The following is a 16,990-nucleotide window of genomic DNA, read 5'->3' as shown; positions in this document are numbered from 1 at the left end:
TTCCATAAGCAGACTTTGTTTAAAACAGAGAATCTACCTGCGTGGCAACAAAGCAAACGTTTGGGAGGTTCTTGCTGCTGTTTTGGCCGTTTATTCAATTTTGGAATAGGGCTGGAACATAAAAAGTCAAAAGTCAAGTACTGATCATCATTTCTCATTGTAATAAAACTTGACATATCTTTACACTGAATACATAACTCACAAAACACTTTCATTCTTTTCATTTCTGCAAATGATATATATATATATATATATATTAAGGGTGTGGAAAATAATTATTCAATACATCGATGCGCATGCACGCGATGCGAGTGCATCGGCTCATTCACTTGGTATGGATGCAATTGACGGGTAAAATCTAGACTCATCGCGATGCGTTTGTGGGTATTGGAAAAATCCGATGCAAGCGCCGTTTTTATTAATATTCAACTGCTGTTGAACAATAATGTATTGTTAATGTAATGTATTGACCAATAATGCTGTTGAACAATAATGTTCAACAGCATGGAGGAAGTATCTATATTTAACCCCCCCCGCAATGTTTAAATGGCATGTTTGATATCGCAAATTCGCAAAGAAGGACGGCAAGCTCAACAAAACGTCCGTCATTTGCAAAGAATGCCGTGTTACGAAGCCGTACAATGGCAGCAAGACAAGCATACAGACCCCCTTAAAAAGAAGACACCACAACACAGACAAGTTGGGGCTACATTCCCCATTGGGCTACATAATATAATAAACAATTTGTTTCTTTCGGCTTTTTGCTGGTCACGGAGTCATCAAAGTTGATGTTTTAAGATAAGAAAAGCAGATTTTGAGGGCAAGACGGTCTTGGAAGCTTTGTAGCAGGTAGTATTCCTCCAAGGTTTAGTCCACAATTCCTGATAGATTAGATTGAATTAACGGTTAATGATGGTCGAGGGTAGTTAATGGTGAAGTTCTAATTGCTGGCTGTCAGCCCCAGGCTCTGTGGGGCGGAGGGGGGTTTGGGGGGGATAGTAGCGCGTAAGAGTGCTGCCCTCAAAACGATTAAATGAAAGTGTAATACACGACCTCAGCCAAGGTCATGTGCTACATCGTCCTCACACGTGTACTCACGCCATGTGTACTCACCTACTACCTAATATGTACTACCTACCTGTACACAGGGCTGCACGGTGGATGAGTGGTTAGCATGTAGGCCACACAGTCAGGAGACGGGAAGACCTGGGTTGGATTCTCCCCTTGCCATCTCGGTGTGGAGTTCGCATGTTCTCCCTGTGAGGGGGTGGCTTTTCTCCGGGTACTCCCCCTGTTCCATAAAAATGCATATTGGAGAAAATACTTTTAGTAATATAGTGTATGTACGTATGTATGCATGTAACAGTGGAGAGTACTACATCACAGCATCTTCTGAATGTCTCGTATTTGACTTCATTGATCCATTTTATATCCATTTCGGCAAAACAACCCTAAACGCAATTCATTGATGGTAAATATTTCATCAAATGTAATCATAGTGTGACTGTAGCACACACACACACACACACACACACACTAATGAATTGCAATTAGAAATGCAAATAAGGACGCACCACATCTTTGATTAACAAGGCGCCAAGTTCCTTGTTGGTTTGTAACGTTGTCCTCTGACGTTCCTGTAAAAGTGGCGATACAGACGATGATGTAATTAACTGCTTCCTGCCACATATTTCTAATTACTCGCTTCCACAGCATGCACACCAATTCCAGACTAATTACACGGAGGCGGGCGCTGGGATTCCTCAGGAGCCATAATTTCCATATGAGCTAATTAACAGCTAATTGTCTTTAAAAAATACATTTCCTATGAACAATGGAGGCCATCTCATTAGATTTTGGGAATGGTTCCAGACAAAGACTTATTTCAGTGGCCTCTCGTAAAACACCTGAAATATTCATTAATTAATTATACTTCATTAATTAAAAGCAGAATACCATTATTTTTCAAGTTTTAAATGTACTATAGGTCACCCAAATAAATGGTATTCATACTGATATTAGATATCATTTACCTTCTGGATGCATGCCTTGTATCCACTGTGCTGTCCTCACAACAGGTGTCTGTATGCCGCTAGACAGCCAGCGAACCAACGAAGAAAACTCCGCATACAAGGCCTGCTTTTCTTGCTTTATGAAGCTTTCTTGTAAAAAATAAGTGGTAACTGAAACATACAGAAAAAATAAAATAAAAATTCCAATACTGCTCATGTTGGAGGCTAAACACACATCAGCTAACAGTTAGCTAATGACAACTAGCAGTAGCATGAAGTTAGCGAACTTGACAACAAGTGCAACTTTTGAAACAGAAAATTCATCTATGTAAGTGCTTTATACACCAATATACTTACAAAGACGATCATTTCCAAGAAACAAGCGTTTAGAGCAACTTTCAGCGTGTTTATGAGGTTTTCATGTTGTTTCTTGTCGTTAGGCCAGCCTGCTTTTCACCCAGAGCCAAACGACAAAGCTTGTCTATATGCTTGAGCACTCACTCTCTAGTGGCCCAAAACGATACTTTCTAGAGATGTCTCACTCTGTAAACTTTTTAACCTTAGTGTTTTTAACAATATTTATTAGAACTTTTAGCTAATTATTACTTTAATTTTAACTTATGAAACGTATGAATTATTAATGTAATTTTTAATGACATATTTAAGTAATTCCAGATTGAAGTATTCTTAAAGTCATTTAAAGTCAATTACATTGTGCTAATAGAGATGTATTTCATCATTATAGGAAGTATTGACCTTTTTACACTGACATTCAAGTGGAATGAAAAGTCATAATTAAATAAATAGGAAATGTGGACATTGTTTGGTACACTGGAAGGAAATATGGAAATAAAACTCCACCAATAACAAAGCTTTTCTTTTGTTGTTTTTATTCATATTGTACACATTTTGTGGCCATTCCCTTTCATATACAATAATACTCATCATCACAACATCTGGCGTATGTGGAGGATGACAGCAGGAGGTGGAGGTTATTCATCCTGCTTTACAGCGCCCTCTACTGGCAAACAACCAGACAGCCATGGTCATTGAGCACTAGCTCTTGTGCACATTCACCACTACACACAAACAGTACTCTTTTTGGGAAGTATAAAGTCCACCTTTGACAAAGTCCAAGAGGGAAGCGGGTCGTTCCCCCAGGAGATCCATGGTGATATTCCAAAGGTACCAAGATGATTCCTATTCCTTCATGGTTCCTATTCAGCTCATTTTAAATCCATGGAAGTGTTGGAATGCTTCAAAGGGGCTCAGATATTACAATTCTACTCTTATTGCTGTATTTATTCCCTCAATTAATAGAAAACAAGCTAGCAAAATACATTGCCAGGACATATTTGTCACATTAATAAAAAATAATACAACACTCTGTAGATGTTACTCTAGATGTTTGTGCTATAACGACATGTTACGTGTACATGTGTGATGTGTATATACTGGAGGTATTCATCGACGACTCGGGGAGATACCCTAAAATACCTGAAGAGGTTTACTGTACATATGCAACCCGACAATAAAAACAAACATTTGCATAGGAACGGGGAAAATAGGAGAGACCAGGACCCTCAGCTTTTACTCTTTTCAAAGCAGTGCAAAGAACTGTAACAATACTTTGATACCTTAGTCAAGTGCAGTTACTTTAGTGCTAAAAACACCGGTATAATTTAGACTTTGATGTACTCGTGCTCTGTCTTCTATACCATGACCCCAAATACTAAATACCACAGCAGGCCCCACAGCCGTGTGGTTTCCTTCTGCTCAAAACAAACCACCCAGTCAAGTTTAATGTCTGAATTTGTTGATGGATTTGACTGACAGGGCCAGTTATCATCTAGGATGGTCACTACAGTACCGTTTTACCCTTTAACACAGTACTCAAATACTTCATGTATCATTTTACTTATTTATCAAGTTGTTGACATTTAAATTGGATGTCCCTGAAGTCTATATATGTATATGTATATGTACATGTACATGAATAATTACCAACCAAATGAAAGCGGGGTCTGAAACAGTGAGGATAAGCGGCATAGAAAAAGGCTGGATGGATGAAACTAAATGAAACTAAGACCTAAACTAAGAAACTAAGATAGTGGACCATGCAAGTAAACACTAACTATCTAACTACGGAGACAAACATGAAAAACAATGACATCATTTCTCCAATGAGAAGATATATTATTATTATTTACTATATATATGACACTTCATAAATTCAATTAGAAATAAGAAATATGTATGATGTAATATGTACTACTTATTTGTCACTTGTTTAAAAAGACGTTATGGAGCCCTGTTGTGTTGTTTAATGTAAAACCTTGGAAGATGTACGGATTACGGAAGAGGTTTACTGTGTTTTCCTGCTTTCCAGGCGTCTGGTGACAGGAAGTGATCTGGTGACAGGAAGTCTGCTTATCTCTCGGCGTCAGTGTAGGAGGTTACCAGCATGGTGTGTCGCTACTTTGGACTCCGACACATTTCTTGAGAGGAGCGGAGGTGGACGAGGATGCTGAAAGACCCCTCCCTTCGTGACCTCCCGCCATGTTGTGTAGGAGAGAGGAGGGGGGTGAGGGCGGTGAGGAAGAGGAGGAAGTAGAGGAGCACGGTGAGGATGAAGAAGAGTAATAGGTGAGCTGAGAGGCGGAGGCGGCGGCATTGGAGGTGTGGGCGAGGTCCTGCTGACGTTTGCTGCTGTGAGCCCCTCCTTTAGGGTTCTTTGTCCCGCGGGACGCCGACGAGGCTCGGCTAGACGAGGGGAGCAGACGACTCAAGTTCAGAGACGGGATCAGGGACTTGGAGGAACACGGAGAAGAGGGCGATAAGGAACAAGGCGGGGCGGAGGAGGACGAGGGAGGGCCCAGGTCAGCCTGCTTGGCCCGCCGAGTGCAGGAAGGAGAAGACGAAGGGGAAGCACACCTGGAGGTGCCGGAAGGAGGGGAGAGGAGAAAGCGCTTCCCGCTGGAGGAGGTGGAAGAAGCTGCGAGTGATGAAGCAGAAGAAGAGGAGGAGGATGAGGAAGAGGAGGAGGTCTGGAGGCTATCTGCGGCGGATAACGAGTCGGGAGGAGACGGCTGTTTCCCACAACTACGGCACAAGGCTGGGATCTTAGAAGCACGCAAAGCAACGACTGAATGGTTACCGACGCCAGCGGCTCTAGTACCTCTGATGTCCGCCTGCAAACAGGAATACTGCATGTCATACTGCATGTCAACACCAGTACAATAGTACAGTACACGGCAGCAGCACACCGGGGGGAAAGGAGTATTTGATTCCCTGCCCCGTCGGGACGTTTACCCCCTTGGACGACATGAACAGTCTGTCGATTTAGTTGAATGGAGAAAGGTTAAAAATCAAGTTTATTTGATGAAATATAAAATAAATATCACATTATATCATATATATATCATTCATAATTCAGTTATAGGTTTGAGTGACATAAGTATTTGATGACCTACCAAGCAGCAAGCTCTTATTCTAGTCCTGTCCCTTTAAAAAAATACTCAGACTCTCACACCCCCCCTGCACCACCATGGGCAAAAGCCAAGAGCTGACCTCAGGGACCAGACTTCAGACCTGTACAAGACGAGACCATCAACAAGACTCGAGACCTTCATGAGATTTGCACAAGAATGGATGGGACTACAAGAACGCAAAAACTGTTTTAGACCTTCACAAGACTGAATGAGACTACAAGAACGCGATAACTGTTTTAGACCTTCACAAGACTGGATGAGACTACAAGAACGTGAAAACTGTTTTAGACCTTCGCAAGACTGGATGAGACTACAAGAACGTGAAAACTGTTTTAGACCTTCGCAAGCCTGGATGAGACTACAAGAACGTGAAAACTGTTTTAGACCTTCACAAGACTGGATGAGACTACAAGAACGCGAAAACTGTTTTAGACCTTCACAAGACTGGAATGAACTACAAGCCAACAAGACTTCCTCCACCAATGCCAAACGTCTGTTATTGTCATCACATGCTAATTTCCCTCTAATGCTAATTCATGCATGCCTTTATTTAATCTAATTAACATTGCGTCTGTCTCTGTTAAAGTAAAGCTTTCATCCAAACGGAGTCCAGTACTGTTCTTACCTTCTGAGGGAGTAACCTTACTAAATCTGCACGGGGATGAAATACTTCTTTTCCCCACTCCATGCTTGCGTGTGCTGTCCCCCATTCCATCCCTGATGGCCTACTCGGGTGTTACAATGTGCACACATGATGACCAACGATCAATTTAAAAGCATTTTAATGACATAGTGCCATTTCACAATAAAAGTCATCTCAAGGCACTTTCACCGGGAGCAGCTTTGTCACACATGAAGGGTATTTTATATCATATTGGTGAATACTGTATATGACTTAGTTATGAATTATTAAAATGGCTATTCTGTTCAACTTGCATGTCACAAAGTTGTGTTGAAATAAATAAGAACCAATTTGACATGATATCAGATCAAAATGAACAGCAATACAATATGTACTATTCTGCAATAATCACTAGATAGCAGTACTGTTACATTGATGGGACAGTAGCCATTGCAGGAAGTACTGTATAGAACAGGAAATTAAAAATCTAACAACAAGGAACTATAATTATGTCTTATAGGTCACATTTTGTCTTGTTATATTGGGAAATACAAGAGTACATGCGACTATAGGGATGTTATTTCATGTCTACAAGGCTCTAATGATGTTAAAAGCCAAATTTATACGTCCAACCAGTTTCCTCCGGGTCGCGGGGCAGTCTCGGTAGGGAAGCCTGGACTTCCCGGTCCCCAGCCAGTTCCACTGGGAGGACACCAAGGCGTTCCCAGAAGAACTGACTCTTCTCACAACCCAAAACTCATGACCGATGCTGATGGTGGGAAGAGAGTCCAGGGTGTACACCCTGCATCTTTCCCAAAGTCAACTGGGATAGGCTCCAGCATACCACCCAGCAAAACAAAAGATGGATTAATTAATTATTTCTATTTTGCGGAAATTCACTGTTAGGTGAAACAGTTTCTCTCTGTCCCTCTACTCTGACGCTCTATTGCAACCCAAGATGATACGACCACCCCACAGATCTGGATTTGGCTCCATGTTAGTACTTCCCTACAGGGAGTTGGTCTTCTTTAATATACAAAAACATGAAACAAGACTTGCTCAATGTGTAAAGTGCCTTGAGACAACTTCTCAATACAGCGTTCATAGCAATGTCAACATACCAAAGACAATCGAATGACACTGAATTCACTTAACATCAGGGCCACTAGCAACAACATACATGCAGTAGTGACTGTTTGACAAACTCTTACAATGATATCCTCCATATTGGTAATAACCTTTTTCTGTGCGGAGGTCAAAAACGTAAAAACATTTTGACACAAAATATCCACAACTCACTGCAAGATAGCAGGACAATTGCTCTTTCCAAAGACCATGCAGGATTCAAGTACACTCTGGCGTGATGATGGCAAGATCACCAAGTGTTTCTCGGAAAGGGAAATAGCAAGATGGGAAGAGGAAAATGGTGACAGAACAACAAGTACAACATCTTTAAACCACCAGAAACATCATGCAAACACACAAGAAAAATGAATACATTTAAGTGTTTATAGCAAACATAGCTAATAAAGTTCTACGTTATCTGAGGTTGATTATACTTGTTGATATTTTTTGGATTTTACTTTTTTAAGTTAATTCCGATATTTACCTGACTAGGCTGTTTCTGGGCAGGCTTCGATGTTTTTTCAGGTGAGTCAAAAACAGGAAATGAGTGGCAAGATGTGGTGTGGGATCGCTGAGCTGAAGAGCTGGAGGCCTGGAAGGATGATTATCAGTTAGGACATCATTATCATCGAATATGAACTGCGAATAGAAGGCAACCAAGAAAAGCATTGAAAATTGACAAAACCCAGGAAAACCACAAGAATAAAAAGTTACCTTAAAATACCAAAAATAGCTGACACCCTGGACCCAGTCTACCAAAATGCAAACACCCTGCACTGGACGGGATGCTTGTTCTGTGCTGCCTTGGATAGTTTTTATTCTTACAATAGTGACACAAACTTTACCAACAATACAATCTTGGTTGGTAAAATGATTCATTATATGTCCTAGTGCGGCACGGCGGTCTAGTGGTTAGCGCGCAGACCTCACAGCTAGGAGACCAGGGTTCAATTCCACCCTCGGCCATCTCTGTGTGGAGTTTGCATGTTCTCCCCGTGCATGCGTGGGTTTTCTCCGGGTACTCCGGTTTCCTCCCACATTCCAAAAACATGCTAGGTTAATTGGCAACTCCAAATTGTCCATAGGTATGAATGTGAGTGTGAATGGTTGTTTGTCTATATGTGGCCTGTGATTGGCTGGCCACCAGTCCAGGGAGTACCCCGCCTCTCGCCCGAATGGGATAGGCTCCAGCACCCCCGCGACCTTCGTGCGGAAAAAGCGGTAGAAAATGAATGAATGAATGAATATGTCCTAGTCCCTGAAGGATTGCACATTTGTCCATTATATTGCTTGTAATTGAATTGTCTTTGAAAATGAAGACTATACACAAGTCGAAAACCCAAAGTTGGACGCTGCATTTGTCCGTGTGTAGAGTAAAAGCCAGGACAATTGGCAACAAATTTTTTTTAAAATTATGTTTGTTGTCGCGGCATGGCGCGCTAGTGGTTAGCGCGCAGACCTCACAGCTAGGAGACCAGCGTTCAATTCCACCCTCGGCCATCTCTGTGTGGAGTTTGTATGTTCTCCCCGTGCATGCGTGGGTTTTCTCCGGGTATTCCGGTTTCCTCCCACATTCCAAAAACATGCTAGGTTAATTGGCGACTCCAAATTGTCCATAGGTATGAATGTGAGTGTGAATGGTTGTTTGTCTATATGTGCCCTGTGATTGGCTGGCGACCAGTCACCCCGCCTCTCGCCCGAAGACAGCTGGGATAGGCTCCAGCACCCCCGTGACCCTCGTGAGGAAAAAGCGGTAGAAAATGAATGAATGAATATTTGTTGTCAGGTAATGGTATAATGGTTACAAACAGAACATTCACCCAATCCTCCATCAGAGTTTGAAAACCCTCACCAGAGACCAGAAAACAACCAATCAGTCATACAGACCGAAGCACTTATCACCAACAAAGCCAACCCGCTAAGTCAGACCTGTTTCTTGGTAGAGACCTTCACTGGTTAGTTGGCAGGCTGTGGTTTGACTCTCTTTGTCTGGGGGGGATTTGAGCTTGTGGAGATCTGAGAGGCCGGTCTCTTTGATGGGCTTCCCTCGCTCTGTTGCTTGACCTTGCCTGAAGGATGAGTCCTGTCACCAGAGAAAGGGTCGGGCGATGCAGGTGGAAAAGGAGCCATGGAGGAGGAATAACTTCTGAAACTGTCCATGCTGATTTCTAGATGTTTAATGGATTCATCTAAACTGTCAATCGAGTCAAATGTCTTCTTGCACAACTCCTCCACTTGGCTGTGCAACTTGGGCTTGAAGATGTGTTCAGTGGCATTAGGAGAAGATGGGCTAATTTCAAGGAGGTTGTCATGGTTGGGGTCCCGTCTGGTCCTGCCAGGTCTAAACCTGCTGGATCGCTTGTTCGGTTTCTTGGTCTCTTTCACTGGGTTTTGGTCTAATGTCATCCTGTCGTCTTCCTTCCAGACAGTCAGTTCAGGAGTCTTCTTTCCTGTTTTAGTTGTCCCAGATCGAATGGCCTGGCCAATAGAAGCCAGTTTGTTTTTGGGGAACTTGAATTTAAATTTACTTTCTGCCTTTTTGAGTGCATCTGGTTTAGACTCTTGGTTTTCATCAAGAGAACCGTCTGTTTGAGGCAAGTTAGAATGCTGTCCACTTTCTGAGATGTTGGAGCCTACGCTTGTATTTGCTTTGAATACTTGCTTAACATCCTGTGTTGTCTCCTCTTCCACAAGGTTGTCTGGAGAAACCCTCAAAACAAGATCCTCCTCACATTCAAAGATGGTAGACAGGCGCTTTAAGTCTGACTGAATGTCCACAGACGTCAGAGCCACAATGTCAGAGTCACAACTGTCTTCAAAAGCCTGGTTGTCATAAACATGACAAGCGGGATGATCTTTCGGTCCCGAAAATGCTGTTGTGATGTCAGCAACACTGCTTTTGTCTGGATCTGGTTCTTTACAGAGTGCTTTGATTCTGTTCCTTGCGATGCAAAGGGCAATCTTACCAGCTGGAAGAAGTGGAGGTGGAGATCCTCCATCATCCAAAATATCAGGACTCAAACTACCTTCTTCTGTGTATCTTTTTCCAACCTCAGATAGCTGAAAATTGACCTCTGGGAAGTGCAACTTATTTCTTTCCATTTCTAAGTTTCCACTTGTATTCTGCTTACTTTCCGGTGATAATTCCTGTTTGCAATCATCTGAAGTTTGTTGTTTTTGTAATGCTTGTACACCCAAGGAATTCTCAGCAATTGTATCTATGTTAGCACCGGCTACAGTTGGTAGGACTTCTTGAAGAGGGACAATTGTTGTTAAGGTCTTGTTTTCTGTTGATGAACACAGGGTTTCCTGATCACAGCATCTGGCCATGCTAAAAACATCATCTTTGTCTGGGTTTGGAATCATTTCCATATTATCTCTGACTTGAACACTTTGAGAGGCTGTATTTGGAGGCACAGCACGTTGTAAGATTTGCATATCGTCTGATATTGACTCTTGTTTAACCATTTTGTCTTCCTCGATCTGGTGAGGAGTCACACATCCTTGACCAAATTTAATGACTTCCGCCTTCAAATGGTTATCAGGGCAACCAATAGGAGGTCCTAAATGAGGCACTGACTTAGTGTTCATTGGAAAGAAGTGATTCTGATCAGCCACCTTTGATTCTGGGAGTGTTCTGGGCAGTGTTTTGCTGGATGTTTCTGCAGTAACCTAAAATGAATTGAAATCAAATAATTAATCAACATTTATTTTGTGGAACATGTAGAGGATATTTGTGTATGTTTTTTTTTTGGATGAAAAATTACTAACTGATGCCCATTAGGGCTGGGATGACGTGTCGATAACATCGACACAAAAAATACGTCGATGCGCCTTCACTCGGAATTAGTGGTGGGCAAAACCGTTCATTTCAGTTCATTCAGTAAAAATAGGCGTTCATTTCGGTCAATTGGTCGTTAGCCTCTGATCTCCCCCTGTGCATAGACTCGGTCAGTCGAATAGTCCGTACACTCATGTTCACGTTTGTTCCGACTCAACAGCTCACCAACTAGTGCTGTGTCGGTCATGAACAAAACGACCGGCGGACTGAATGGGTATTTTATGGGCGGTTCATTCATTCACAAAAAAGAACTGGTTCTTTTGACCCGTTTGTTTACCAACGCCACACCACTACTCAGAATCAAAATATGGCAACAGCCATGGCAACAAGTTTCAGTGAGTCCAGCCAGAAGAAAAGATCGCGCAACAGAGTATCAAAAGTATGGGAATATTTCCCGCCAAAAGGTAATGATGCGGTGGTTTGTGACCTATGCAAAATTGAGATGGCGTATCAACAAAAGCACAACAGTGATGCACCAGCACCCGGGAGCTGCTTAGGCTCTTTCTTTACGGCTCTCACAATGTTTCTGTTATTAACTGCTGATGTTTCCTTTAGTTTAGGCCGTGCACGCCTATTACTTAGTACACCCGTGGTTTGTTTCTTCTTCAGGACATTCCAAATGGTTGTATGACCGATGTTGTACAATGCTTCTGATTGATTTTCTATCTTGCAAATTCATGCAAATTCACAATTGTATGTTTTTCCACCCATACATGACACCCAAAACCTATGGGTCAGAAGTGGTTGCAGAAGGTATGCATGTCACACGTCATCCGTAGCCCGATGTAGCGTACATAGTGTCTGCATGCTCCCAAATTTTGCCCACACTTCGCCCACAAGTACAGCGGGTTGAGCCCAGGGCTTAATAATGCATGATCACATCTCCAGCCTCAAACTCTTCTGCTCTTCCTTCTCTCTTGTTTCCTCATTCATCAACTTTAAAGTACTCTTTCCATCTTCCCATCCCACTACTGGCATCTGTCAGCACCCTTTCATTCCTATCTTTGACCACCCTAACCTGCTGCACGTCCTTCCCATCTCCGTCTCTGCCTTGCCAGGCTGCATAGATCCATATCTCCCTCCTTACTGTTGAACCTGGTGTACATAGAATTATAATATATCCTGTAAATAATTATCTATAATAATTGAATAATATTGCGAATGAAAGAATTGATTAGAATGTTTCAACAATGACTGTTTTAAAGGAATCCGTAACATGTTATAGACATTAAAAGAAAATGTATGTTAGTTCTGTTAGTTTTTTTTGGTTGTTTTACCTTTACCTTTGTGTCAGTTCCATGGCTCTCAAGCTTTGAGGCTGAGAGTTCCGTCTTAGTGCATTTCTCCAACACCTGGGCAAGAGGGACCCACATAAGGGTAAATGTTGTTATAATGGAACCTATACACTAAGTGTATGTCCTGGTATTTCCTTCTTTTTGGTTTATGCTGTAAAGACATCCAAAATAACACAGAGATGGCCGAGAGTGGAATTGAATTCGGGCCTGTGCTCTAACCACTCGTCCGCCGTGCAGCCCACATTTGAATTATTGAAACTTAAAATAGTTAACTATAGCTACATATAATTTGCTTCATTCTTGTCAGGCTTTAGACATACCTGCAGTTCTTTCAGAATCCTTTTATCATCCTCATCATCCGTGTGCTCCGAGGCAGGAAGATTGGTGGGTTTGGGTTTGACCTCTGGGGGTTGTCGGGGGGGTTTGGGTTGAGGAATAACAGGTGGCTCTTTTTCGCCACCATCCTGCAAATCAAACACAGTAGATGCGTTTATCATTTCTGTATTATATGTCAGCACAGAAGGACAGCAACCAAAGGGAAGCTGAAAATTACGCAAAAAGCAGAAAATCCTAGCCTGGACACCAGGAAATTTTGATTGTGTGGATGTGGAATGTGGATATCGAACATCTGCACCCACCTGTGATCCAACAGCTTCTTTTCTGGTGGTGAAGGTCACCTCTCCACTCCTTTCTTTGGTAAGACTGCTGCTTGCAGCGTGCGACCTGAGAAGGTATTGGTCATCACATGTTCTAAATCACATTGGAGGTGAGGGATGACACCATGATAATCCACAGTGACCAACAGACCTTCTTGGCGGAGTCGGAGAAAACTGACTCCTATCAGGACTCTGCTTCTTTTCCACACTTGAGCGTCGAGGTTTCTCCACCTGCGGCCGTGGACTCCGTCCGGTGCTGGGAGAGGCTGATGGTGGCGGATCCACGGTAGCTGTTGCAGCTAAAAACCCAGTGGTTAGCATTCAGGCCTCACAGTAAGGAGACCAGAGTTCAATTTCACGCTCAGCCGTCTCTGTGTGGAGTTTGCATGTTCTCCCCGTGCATGCGTGGGTTTTCTCCGGGTATTCCGGTTTCCTCCCACATTCCAGAAACATGCTAGGTTAATTGGCCACAGGTATGAATGTGAGTGTGAATGGTTGTTTGTCTATATCTGCCGTGTGATTGGCTGGCCACCAGTCCAAGGTGTACCCTGCCTCTCCCCCAAGACAATTGGGATAGGCTCCAGCACCCCCCACGACCCTTGTGAAGTAGTAGAAAATGAATGAATGAATGTTTATTTGCATCCCACCATTAATAAATTTGGACCGCCACATATACATTTGGCAGTACATTTTTACAATTTTTGAAATTATTTTTAATTTTAATTTAATTTTCTATTATTTTTATTTTTATCTTTAAAATCAACACTTCCATGGATCCCAGGAAATGTAATGAATGCTTTTATAATCGCCTTTTTAGTTTGAGTTTTGAAAGTCTCCACTTTGGCCGGAGTTTTGCATCCTGGCCAGATATGGAAATTAGATGATGATGTCATCTAGCAACCCAGCACCACAGACAGATTGCGGTCCTGTGGGAAACACTAGAACTAGTAGTAGAGGAGTCTTGTACCTGGGGGCTTCAGCAGGGAGGAATCCACTTCATCACTTTGCTGTGCCGGTTTGTGGTCCTGGGTTCCAGACAGTGAAGCTGCATTTTGGAAACGTTATAGCATTAAAAAAAAAACTACAGATTTTTGTTAAGTAGATGTGCATATTTTCCACATATTATTCTTATAAATATGGTTAGCATAAATACAACTGACTTAAATTCATGGCACTCAATATCCCCTTTATTGTATGATGTTGTAAGCTAATAATTTGTATTCAAGACCAAAGTCTACCTTGCAGTGTCAGGTCCAAGGGCTTCTCCATTTCTTTCTTGGAAGTTGAGGGATTGACATCCCCGGCAGCCAAATCTGACCGACCCACTCCATTACGGGACAGATCCTGGTCAACGATGGACTTCATCACACTGGCCTGGACCTCCTGAAGGCCTTGGTCTCGATCTTTGGTGGTGTTTGAGGCCCGGTTGGGTCGGCTCACACTGCTTTCGAGACTCCCTTCTGGGGTTTCTCTCACTGTACTCTGTCAAACACACACGGTTGAACATTGCTGATCACTAAACACGTTCCAGGCCTTCCCCTGCCCCACTGTGGTTTGAATTGGCAGCTTGAACATCACATTTCATTTTTTTTTATCATAAATAGATGAAGTATTAAATCATGCTGTTTCATGGTTGAATATCATATTAATTCCTTCTTTCATATAATTTTCTTGATCTGGTCTGGTCTGTTGGCCATAACAGGTGCCGCCATGGATGCTCGCGAACCCGGAAGTAGTGATTTAACTCTTTTATCCAAATCTCACGTTTTTTTATACCACTGACGTCACGTGGGAACGATGTGAGGTCTTGCGATAGTAAACGGTTTTATATTGATAATAATTACAATAAACATACTAGAGAATGTAGTATACAGTGAAGAAAATAAGTATTTGAACACCCTGCTATTTTGCTATTTCTCCCACTTAGAAATCATGGAGGGGTCTGAAATTTTCATCGTAGGTGCATGTCCACTGTGAGAGAGATAAACTAAAAAGAAAAATCCAGAAATCACAATGCATGATTTTTTAACAATTTATTTGTGTGATACAGCTGCTAATAAGTATTTGAACACCTGAGAAAATGAATGTTAATATTTGGTACAGTAGCCTTTGTTTGCTATTACAGAGGTCAAACGTTTCCTGTAGTTTTTCACCAGGTTTGCACACACTGCAGGAGGGATCTTGGCCCACTCCTCCACACAGATCTTCTCTAGATCAGTCAGGTTTCTGGGCTGTCGCTGAGAAACACGGAGTTTGAGCTCCCTCCAAAGATTTTCGATTGGGTTCAGGTCTGGAGACTGGCTGGGCCATGCTAGAACCTTGATATGCTTCTTACGGAGCCACTCCTTGGTTTTCCTGGCTGTGTGCTTCGGGTCGTTGTCGTGTTGGAAGACCCAGCCACGACCCATCTTCAATGCTCTGACAGAGGGAAGGAGGTTGTTCCCCAAAATCTCACAATACACGGCCCCAGTCATCCTCTCTTTAATGCAGTGCACTCGTCCTGTCCCATGTGCAGAAAAACACCCCCAAAGCATGATGCTACCACCCCCATGCTTCACAGTAGGGATGGTGTTCTTCGGATTGTACTCTTCATTCTTCTTCCTCCAAACACGCTTATTGGAATTATGACCAAAAAGTTCTATTTTGGTCTCATCTGACCATAAAACTTTCTCCCATGACTCCTCTGTATCATCCAAATGGTCATATGCAAACTTAAGACGGGCCTTGACATGTGCTGGTTTAAGCAGGGGAACCTTTCGTGCCATGCATGATTTCACATCATGACGTCTTAGTGTATTACCTACAGTAACCTTGGAAACGGTGGTCCCAGCTCTTTTCAGGTCATTGACCAAGTCCTGTCGTGTAGTTCTGGGCTGATTCCTCACCTTTCTTAGAATCATTGAGACCCCACGAGGTGATATCTTGCATGGGGCTCCACTCCGATTGAGATTGACCGTCATGTTTAGCTTCTTCCATTTTCTAATGATAGCTCCAACAGTGGACCTTTTTTCACCAAGCTGCTTGGTAATTGCTCCGTAGCCCTTTCCAGCCTTGTGGAGGTGTACAATTTTGTCTCTGGTGTCTTTGGACAGCTCTTTGGTCTTCGCCATGTTACAAGTTAAAGTCTTACTGATTGTATGGGGTGGACAGGTGTCTTTATGCAGCTAACGACCTCAAACAGGTGCATCTGATTCAGGATGATACATGGAGTGCAGGTGGACTTCTAATGGGCAGACTAACAGGTCTTTCAGGGTCAGAATTCTAGATGATACACAGGTGTTCAAATACTTATTAGCAGCTGTATCACACAAATAAATTGTTAAAAAATCATGCATTGTGATTTCTGGATTTTTCTTTTTAGTTTATCTCTCTCACAGTGGACATGCACCTACGATGAAAATTTCAGACCCCTCCATGATTTCTAAGTGGGAGAAATAGCAAAATAGCAGGGTGTTCAAATACTTATTTTCTTCACTGTATATGAAATGTAAAAGGATGCAATATAGAAATATAACATAAGTGTATTATGAATAAACACCCCTGGGTTACACCAGTCCTTGACTGGTGTTGCAAAGATAGGCTCTTAGTTCGGATGACAGATACAATGATATTGTTCTGTACGATTCTGTCATGGACTCTCCATTTCTCACAGAATACCTTTGTCATTAAAGGAAGAAACACACCACTGAATACAAGTCACCTCGGTTAGTTTAGCCGTAGTCTCCACGGATGTTTGGACTTGGTTTACGGTGTGACTCCATCTGTGAAGTTCACTGGACTGGAGAGGACCGGGACGCTTCTGCAGGGCAGGGCTGCCCTCTCGACTGCGAGGACTCACCTTCAAAAATAAAATAAAAATAACATCTTTCAGTACAAGATGCTTCTTATGAATGCTATTCTTTTGTCATAAAGTATTTCAAACATGCAATAAGTAAGAGATTTTTTTTA

General features: G+C 42.4%; 1 protein-coding gene and 1 long non-coding RNA gene across 15 annotated transcripts in view; both read right to left on the bottom strand.

Moving 5' to 3' along the window:
• Positions 1-1,157: 1,157 nt before the first annotated feature.
• Positions 1,158-2,471, bottom strand: LOC131133833 (uncharacterized). Its single transcript, XR_009131120.2, has 3 exons — positions 2,370-2,471; positions 2,034-2,183; positions 1,158-1,291 (listed from the first exon to the last, which is right to left on the bottom strand). It is a non-coding gene; the product is annotated as an uncharacterized LOC131133833 (long non-coding RNA).
• A 424-nt stretch (positions 2,472-2,895) lies between these two features.
• LOC131125507 (sickle tail protein) overlaps positions 2,896-16,990 on the bottom strand; it is a 44,889-nt gene continuing 30,794 nt past the window's right edge. For 5 of the 14 annotated variants that reach the window (XM_078794796.1, XM_078794798.1, XM_078794797.1 and 2 more), the window contains 10 exons: positions 16,743-16,880; positions 14,281-14,524; positions 14,010-14,087; positions 13,194-13,341; positions 13,025-13,109; positions 12,707-12,850; positions 12,375-12,443; positions 10,869-10,922; positions 7,735-7,842; positions 2,896-5,203 (listed from right to left, as the gene is read on the bottom strand). In XM_078794796.1, the coding sequence (XP_078650922.1) occupies positions 4,469-5,203; positions 7,735-7,842; positions 10,869-10,922; positions 12,375-12,443; positions 12,707-12,850; positions 13,025-13,109; positions 13,194-13,341; positions 14,010-14,087; positions 14,281-14,524; positions 16,743-16,880 (1,803 nt within the window). In that variant the 3' untranslated portion in view covers positions 2,896-4,468. Of the gene's footprint in view, positions 5,204-7,424; positions 7,843-10,868; positions 10,923-12,374; positions 12,444-12,706; positions 12,851-13,024; positions 13,110-13,193; positions 13,342-14,009; positions 14,088-14,280; positions 14,525-16,742; positions 16,881-16,990 lie in introns of all 14 variants that reach the window. The other 9 variants (XR_013629476.1, XM_078794804.1, XM_078794801.1 and 6 more) reach the window with 9 other exon arrangements.

This window comes from Doryrhamphus excisus, linkage group LG11 (genome assembly GCF_037039965.1).
Source record: "Doryrhamphus excisus strain RoL-2023G ecotype Guam linkage group LG11, RoL_Dexc_Guam_v1.1, whole genome shotgun sequence".
In the NCBI taxonomy this organism is placed as follows: Eukaryota; Metazoa; Chordata; class Actinopteri; order Syngnathiformes; family Syngnathidae; genus Doryrhamphus; species Doryrhamphus excisus.
The sequence above is the reverse complement of the archived record's forward strand: the minus strand, read 5'-3'. Positions and strand labels throughout refer to the sequence as shown.